Genomic DNA, 8978 nt, shown 5'->3' with positions numbered 1-8978 from the left:
ACTTAAAAACATGAGGTGCTCATTGGTCTTAGGAGCCTTTTTCAGAATGTGGTCAGGGCTGGCAGGCCGGAGTGGGTTGAGGGGAGGAAGCGAAGAGATGTGAGTGACTCTTCAAAGAAACTAGACTGTAAAATGGAGGAAGGAGGGGAAGCAGGCTCAAGAAAGGACACTTTTTTAAGTCAGCATGATCAAATACTGACATGGGTCGGGGCGACAGAGTGGGCAAACGTTCACTGCTCCTTCGTCTTACAAATGCCACCGAAAGGACAGAAAACAGTCTATTAAAAATTGTTTGTCCCTCGCTCCACACCAGTACTGAGAATAATATATCTGAAAGATAGTAGGTGCTCAAAATTTTTTCTTTATTAAATGGACAAAAAGAACAACTTTATAACCGTGCTGGGAAAATAAGAAAGTTTGCTCTCAGTATGGGAGAAAATTTGAGGTATTTGGAAGACGGAAAAAGTGGCGATCAGGTACACTACGAAGCTGTGACCCAGCTGGGCACGGGAGAAGCCTCCTGCAGAGACAAGAGCCTTCTGTGGAGCAGAGCGCAGGAGCATTAAACCCCGTGCCAGTAAATTCGAGAAGTGCGTGGCGGGCCATGGATAAGCTTGTGAAGTAAGGGCCTGCCAGACAGACAAACCCTCACGCGCAGAGGCTGGTGCCAGACATGTTTGCCCCCAGGTGAAAGGTCTGAGACTCCTCCCCTGGTGGAAATGTGGGTCCAGAGTGATAAGCTGGGTAGAGCCTCGGGTACTGAGACCTTCCACCACAGATGTAAAGAAAATAAAAACGGGAAATTCAGTGCTGCCCAGCAGTGAATTTGGTTATCCACTAAACAGATTATTGGATCCTGGTAACAAATGTTTGGGGAGGAACCTTAATCTTCCCTGTTTCCTAAGAGAGAAGCATATGTAATTGCCCATCTACTGTGGCTAAAAAGTGGCTGACTTGGAAACTGAATCGGGGCTTGCTTCACTTCAAACCAAACTCTTCCCCACCCTGCTCTGTAGCCTGCTATTACTGCGCAGTCCCTAAGCCCTGGAGTTCAAAGATAAATTAGACTTTGTCTGTGCTTTTGAATCGTACAGCGAGTGTTGTGTTATAACGAGAGTTACGCGGTGCTAAAGGATTATTTTTGTGTGTATTTTATAGTGTATGAACCATCGGACAGTGAAGGGATAGAAAGTTCAGGTAAGCGCTTTCTCTAAGCAGATGTTTCCTCCTGCAAGTCATCCCCCCTTGTACCTGTTGAATCTCTTATAACACGTGGGACTGAGATTGACGTAGTAAGACATACAAGACCTTTTCAAGCCACCAAGCAAGTAATTGGATGTTGTCACTATATTTAGTCCCTACTTATGGTGCAGGTTTTATGCCAGCAGGGGTTATATCACCTATTTGATGTATTCTTTGAATAAAATTTAGGAATTACAGTTGGAATGCTGGTATAAATACCTATGAGTCTCACTATAAGAAACCCCAGTCTAAAAAGAGCCAGATTTAGGTATCCGAGTGGCTGTAAGTTAATTCAGGGATCTAATGGAGTTGAGTAAATGTAAGATGTGTGTGTTTTTTCCTAGATAAAGTAGAAGATTCAAACATAATTTTAGAAGGTAAGTTAATTTTATAGAGATGGTTTTACTTTTCAAATTAAAAATATGTTTACGTATTAGCAGGTGTTTATTGAGTACTTTTAAATCTCTCTACCGTGCTCAGGGGGTAGGAGGACGGGAGTGAATAGGACAGAATTCTTGTTTTCATTGGGGTTGGCATTCTAGTGGCCAGACAGAAGGTGAATAATTAAAGATTATGCAAAGTGCAATAACAGATGAGAACAGGATGGTAGGATAGAAAATGAGTGGCGAGAGTGAGGAGGGCTGGTTCAAATTTCATGCGAAGGGGTTAGCCATAGGCAGAGATGGGTCGAAAGTTGGGTCCTTTATGTTATTCGGCTGAGAAAATTTGGGGGAATTACGTGAGGTGCCCGGGTGGAGGCGTCCAGTAGGGGCTGGATGTGCCGTCCGAACCAGGCGGGCCGGAGCCGAGGTGGATGTAGATGTCTGGGAGCCACCATCCTGAGGGTGCCGGTCACTTCGCGGAAGCAGCTAAGACCGTTTTGGAGGTGACCGCGGAGAGAGAAGACGAGCAGCCTGAGGCTGAGCTCTAAGGAAGCCGGCGGTTGCGAGGTTTGGTGGAGCAGGAAACCACGAGGCAGGAAGAAAACCAGTGGAGAAGAAGGCGAAAGTGCAGCCGTGCGGAGGGAACGCGCTCCGCTCCTGCCGCCGCGTTGCGGGACTGAGGACTGTGCTCGCATTTGGCATGTGGAGGTGGTTGGTGATCTGAGCAAAAGCTATTTGAATAAATTTATGGGAGCGAAAGCCATACTGTCCTGGAGTAAGGAAAAGTCAGCTGTATCAATAGGCAGCTCTTTCAGATGTGATGATGTAATCATCGATTTCTTTTTTTAAAATCCTCTTATTACATCATTACCAAAATAAACGTTTTTCTTAGTTTAACAGCAGTGATGAAAGTAACAGTGGAAATGATACTTTATGATACGTCCAATCTTTTCAAATGTACCTAAAATGACAATAGTAAAAGAAATTCTGAGAAAAAGTATTGGTAAAGTTGGTAAAGTGCTAATATGTCTCTAAATTATTAAGAATGAAATAAATAGGCAAACCCTTAACAAGGCAGTCACCACGCAGAAAGCTGGTCGACTCTCAAGGTACTGCTGGTAAAGAAGGAACTATGCCGGAATATTAATAGTGATTAGTGGGAATATGTATGATTTTTTTTTGTTTCCTTTTTACTTTTGTATAAACTATTTACAAATCTTTCATTTTGAGCATGTATCATTCTTATAATTAGAAGCAAGTTCATGCCAGAAGAAAAATGATTAAAGTAGCTGCATAAATATTTTGAGTTTTAGAAAATGCTATTAACAGTCCCACCTTTCACCAAAGCCTGTTGCAAGTGTTAAGGAGCAAAGCGAAAGCTGATGTGCTCTTCTTTCTAGGTTGAGGTGCCGCCACCTGGGTTGTTAGGTATGAAGATTCTACTACCCGATGTAATTTTATAAAGCGAATCAGATCAATATGTCATTGTATCAGTGGGTGGTGCGATCTGTCTCTGGTTATAAGTAGGTTGAAGCAATCAGAGAAAAAGACAAGATGTTAAAAATTCACATCCACATTTTTGACTAGTCTTAGACTATGTCATCTTGAATATTTTCGTAAAACTTTGTTGATAATAGTGACTTATTTTTACGATTCTATTTCAATTTCTTTTGTTCACATGAAAATTAGAGTTGTGAGTTAAAACATTAAAACATTTATTTAAGAAGAAACAAGGTGCTTTAAATATCTTTCCTCAGTTCTGTCAATTCTCATACACATTGTGGGTTTTAGTTTCTGTCTCTCTTGCTGAGCAGTGAGGTTCGAGGTTAGGCAGGCAGCCTGTTGTACAGAACACTTGAAAAATGTACAACATTTTACAAAGTTATAGCTAATTTTTCTTTGTTGCGATGGTGTAAAAACCTGTTCTTTTTATAATGATTGCAATTGAATCCCCCCCCAAAAAAATCCGTAAAAATAATCACTGTAACTTAAATACCAGCAATCCATTTTTGAAATACTAGTCAGCAACATGTAATGGATTGTAACTCTATTATTTATTTTAGAAGTACGTGTGCCTCCAGCCGAAGAACAGCAGGAAATACCACCAGGTATGTGATAGTTCATCAAATGTGTTGCTTTTTCCTTTTTTGTTTAATTTAAAATATGGTGTTGATATTCACACCAGCTGTGTGAACTAAATCTGTGAAGAGTAAAAGTCTCGAGACACAAGGATTAATTATACCTCAACTTAAAAAGAAAATTTTCTGTGTTTTGATCAGGTGAGCCAAAGTAATGGAAACTACATATCAGATTCACTCTAGCACGTATTTGTTGCCCTAGAATTAGAGGAGTGTTCGTGATCAAAGGACATGTGAGTTTTGCCATTACAGATGCAGGTAGTAGTAGTAGAAGTTAGGTTTTTATTTTCTTCCTTTTTTTTTGACTGACAGGCTATTTGATGGACGATATGGAACCAGAATTGCCTTAAGATCCAAGTTTAATAGTACATATATTTGTGACGTTCCCCCCTCCGCCCCCGTCAGGCCAGGCTGCCTATGACTTGTCAGGACCCTGCAGTCTTTCCTTTCAGTCCACTGCGCTGACCCAGTTCTTCACTTTCCCTTACCTTCCCCCACATGTCCCTCTCATCATCAGTAAATGTAAAGAATGGGAGAAGCATTTCAACCACGGCCTTTGCTTTCCAATGCATTTTGGAGGTGACATCAACTGTACCTGTAATCAGAAATGAACATGTAAACTTCCTGTTCTCATAGGAAAACAATGTTTTATTAAGATTTTCCAATTCTTTTTTCCAAAGTATAGTTCTTCTTGTTTCTGTTTTATTTCCATTTTTCCCTTTTTGTATCATTGGTTTAATTTTTACTCATATTTTTCACGTTATACCTAATGTGAATTTCATAGCATTGATGTGCATTACTATTATTGATTTTGGTAGAGATAACTGTGCCTGCCAAAATTTATTGAATACTGAATTTCAAGGGAAAAACTTTTATAATCAAAGAATATTTTAAGTTATACCTCAGCTCATCTTTACTTAACAATTGGATGTTTTAGGTTTTGATAGTTGTCATACCATGTATATTTATAAAAATATGTACAAATACTTAAGAGAACTAAGCCGTTGGTATTGTAATATGAATGAGAAAAGAAATCCATGGAGAAATTGATCTTTTACATGATGACTACTGGGTGTGTATATAGACTTGGTGTTCAGGAACGACACACAGCGAGGAAGGTTGATGTTTCTGTCCTACTTTTGTAGTTTGCTCTGTATTGTTGAGAGAGATGTCACAGAGTGTTCTGTTCTTTCTTGAGGAGGCAGAGCAGATTACTGAATTCGCATTTCGATTACTATCCATGTCTTTTAAAATCATGCGAAGTGAAATAAGCCAGACAGAAAAAGTTGAAAATCACATGACATCACTTATATGTGGGATATAAACCTAAAAGCAACAAATGAGCAGGACAAACAAACAGAGACTCATGGGCATGGACTATAGACTAGTGGTTACCAGAGGGTGGTAAGGGGGAGGGGGGAGGTAGACGGGGTAAAGGAAGTCAAATATGTGGTGACAGAAGGAAATCTAACTATAGGAGGTGAACACACAGTGTAAACATATATATGCCTTACTGTTTAAGTGTACAGCTGAACCAGTGTCACCATAAAAAAAAATTTTTTTAATTGTTTTGTAAGTATTCCTAAAAATACTGAGTTTCTGCAACATTTTTTCCAGTTACAGTACATTTTTTAATATTGACCTAACTTTAGTGAAGATATGAAAGGTAATATTATTTTCTGACCAAAAAGTTCTATGCTTTTATTTCCATGTTTTATAAACTAAGCACAAGAATTTCCTTGGAACATAGGTATAAAATACCAAACGGTTAGACTGCTGGGATAAAAGTGCTTTTTTAGATGAGATATTTAACAACTAAAGCACATAAAAATGAAAATTTGATTAATATACATACTTCCTGACATAATAAGCTCCCAGTAAATGGTAGCTATGGCTGTCACCATTTAGTAATTAATTAGCCTGATCTTTTTTATGGTTATACTCCTCTGTTATTTTTAAAAATTTATTTAAAAAAAAAAAACATTTCTACTAGAGTTGACATTCAATATTATATTCGTTTCAGGTGTACAGCATAGTGGTTAGACATTTACATAATTTATGAAGTGATTCACCCAGTTAGTCTAGTACCCACTTGGCAGTATTCATAGTTATTACAATAGTATTGACTATCTTCTCTATGCTGTACTTCACATCCCATGACTATTTTGTAAATACCAATTTGTACTTCTTAATTCCTTTATCTTTTTCACCCAGATCCCCAGTCCCCCTCCTATCTGGCATTCATTCACCAGTTCTCTGATCTATGAGTGAGATCATATGGTATTTGCCTTTCTTTGTCTGACTTACTTAGCATAATACCCTCTAGGTCCATCCAAGTCATTGCTAATGGTAAGATTTTTTTTTTTTTTGTGGCCGAGTAATAGTCCATTGTAGCACCTCTTCTTAATCCAGTTGTCTAGTGACGGGCACTTAGGTGGCTTCCATATCTTGGTTATTGTAAATAGCGCTGCAGTGACCGTAAGGGTGCATGTATCTTTTTGAATTAGTGTTTTGGATTTCTTCAGATAAATTCCTTAAGTGGAATTGCTGGGTCATAAGGTAGTTCGATTTTGAACTTTTTGAGAAACCTCCAAACTGTTTCCCATAGCGGCCGCACCAGTTTGCAGTCCCACCGAGAGTGCACGAGGGTTCCCCTCCCTCCACATCCTGGCCAGCACTTGTGTGTTGATTTACTGATGACAGCCACTCTGACAGGTGTGAGGTGATATCTCATTGTGGTTTTAATTTGCATTTCCCTGGTGATTAGGGACATTGAGCATCTTTTCACGTCTCTTGGCCCTCTGTGTGTCCTCTTTGGAGAAAAGTTTGTTTAGGTCCTCCACCCAGTAATTAATAATTGGATCGTCTGGGTTTTTTTTGTTGTTGTTGCTGTTGTTGAATTGTATGAGTTCTTCATAAATTTTGGACATTAATCCCTTATCAGATGTATCATTGGCAAATATCTAAGAGAAGCTGAATTCTGAAAGGCCTGTTCCGGAAGTTGTAGCCCATAATTTGGTGTCATAACAGTCTGGTCGACCCGCTGTACAGTGTGGTCTGACCTTGCTGGAAGAGAATGTAGGACCGAGAGCTAGCAACAGTCATTTTCAGTGATTGTGCTTGGTTTGTTTATTTCTATTACCCTCTCTGTCTTAACTTTATATTACGATTTTTTATTATTCGCACTTAAAAAATAATAGCCAAAAATCTGTATTCATGATCTTTTGTACAGTAGGCTGATTGCTTTTGTAATGGTGTTTAATTGTGTATGTGATTGCAGAAACTGTGGGCACCCTAATTGTAGCGCTTGTCTTCTTACTGCCTTTTAATCTTTAAAATTCTTTTATTCAGGGAAAAACTCCAAAATGCTGGATATCAGTTCACTTTTTCCTGGCCCTCAGAATTTAATTGATAATTACTTTGTCTTCCTTGATCATTCTAAGACTAATACATTCTAATACAGTCTTACTATTGCTTATTAAAGTCAATAAAAATATTTATTGGTGTGGTAATTCCGTGGGGCAGGAGCTATCTAATTTATCATTATTGTGTCCAGCCATACACTAGGGGATAATGAATGCTTACGTTTAGTAAGCATTATCTAGGTTCTCTTCTAAGCACATTACATGAATTAACTCATTTATTATTTCCAGTAGCCCCAGGGGTAGCTATGCTGTTATCCCCATTTTACCGATGAGAAAATCAACACAGCATGGCGCAGTAACTTGCCTGAGGTCACAGAGCTGACAGCGATAGGACTGGATCGGTCCTTCCATCCGGTTCCCGTGTTCACACTCTCAGCTGCTGTGCTCTAGAGGATTTTAAATAAATGCAGGCCTAAGAGCTGATGAGTTTTGAGAGCTGTTTTGGTCTGATAAAACAGAAAATGTTGTATTCTTTGGTGTTTTTTTCTTAATGTACATTAGTATATCAGTTAGGACTCAGGAATGTTGAAGGTTAATTATGATTCAGTGTAGAAAAATAAGTTTTCCAATAGCTTAAATTTTGCTGTCTTTTTATGTTTGTGAATTTATAAGTGCTTTGCTGATAAACTCTTGGCAGGGATATAAAAGGTCAGTCCTAAAAACTGATCATTTTAAATCCCAGATTTTTAAAAATTGATTTTGGAATCCCTTTTTCTTTAGCAGATTTTCACATTTCTCCTCAAACTCATATTTTTACGTGAAATCATATAACGTATGTCTAGCAATGTGACAGCATAAATATATGTAGCACAAATCGTATGATTTATGAAGGAATCACTTTAGAAATTCACGAGAGTAAAACTTCTTGCCAGATATTTTAAGACCGTTTGACTAACTGGTTCCATCAATAATTTTTCTGTCATACCATGCCACGCACAAAAAATTTATTTTTATATTTTGTGATTATAATTGTGTTATCCAAAATGGAGATATGGGAGCATCAGTGTTTCTGGTCATTGTGCTGCTCCTGTCTCTCTGAAAATGGAGATAGCATTTGTGAGTCATTCCACTGTTGAATATTCTGGCAGCGGTGATGGCTTCACCCCACCGCATCTGTCTACAACTGTCACTCGTGCCTCCCCCGTCACCGGTTTTTTCTAACACTGATCAATAAAGCCCATAACCAGCTTTAGGATGGCAGCACTCATGGTCTTAGCCTGTGTAATAAGTGCTTAATATGCATATCATTTTTATTGACTCGATCATTTACTCAGGAAATACATACTGAGCAACTGCTATGGCACAGGCTCTGTAGTGGGGCAGTGAAGGTATGTGATCCACAGCATAGCTCCCATCTCATATTGGTTTACACAGTCCCCGGGGCTTAGAGCCGAGGAAAGCAACGGACACGATATCCTTAGGGCCGAGTGCCGCAGAAAAGTAGAATACAGGTGGAAAAGTAGGCAGGTGTTGCTTCTCGAAGTGTTTCATATACGATGTTTAAATGTCTAAATGTAAGCCTAAAACTGACAGGAAGCCACTGAAAAGTTCTAGGCAGAGGAGTTACTTACATGACCAAACTCAGATATGAAAAGAGCAGCTTCGCCAGAAGGTGGAGACTAGTAAGGGGGCGGATGTACGAACTTTGGCCGGAAACAGTGGAGCCTGAACTGTGGGAGAAGGAATAAAGAGGGGGCTTGATTTCCTAGAAATCAGACTTGTAAATAATTTGACGGGTGAGAGGGCTGAAGCGGGGGTAGAGTCAGGATGGTGCCCGTGTGTCTGACTCG

At 39.2% G+C, this 8978-nt stretch overlaps 1 protein-coding gene across 2 annotated transcripts in view; it reads left to right on the top strand.

Moving 5' to 3' along the window:
• ASPH (aspartate beta-hydroxylase) overlaps window positions 1-8978 on the top strand; it is a 187196-nt gene that overhangs the window by 73846 nt on the left and 104372 nt on the right. For both annotated transcript variants that reach the window (XM_023530068.1, XM_023530067.1), the window contains exons 11-13: window positions 1159-1197; window positions 1587-1619; window positions 3689-3733. In XM_023530068.1, coding sequence (XP_023385836.1) covers window positions 1159-1197; window positions 1587-1619; window positions 3689-3733 — 117 coding nt within the window. The remainder of the gene's footprint in view (window positions 1-1158; window positions 1198-1586; window positions 1620-3688; window positions 3734-8978) is intronic.

The sequence above is a fragment of the Pteropus vampyrus genome, unplaced genomic scaffold, assembly GCF_000151845.1.
Source record: "Pteropus vampyrus isolate Shadow unplaced genomic scaffold, Pvam_2.0 Scaffold45, whole genome shotgun sequence".
NCBI lineage: Eukaryota > Metazoa > Chordata > Mammalia > Chiroptera > Pteropodidae > Pteropus > Pteropus vampyrus.
This window is presented reverse-complemented; position numbering and strand designations above follow the sequence as displayed.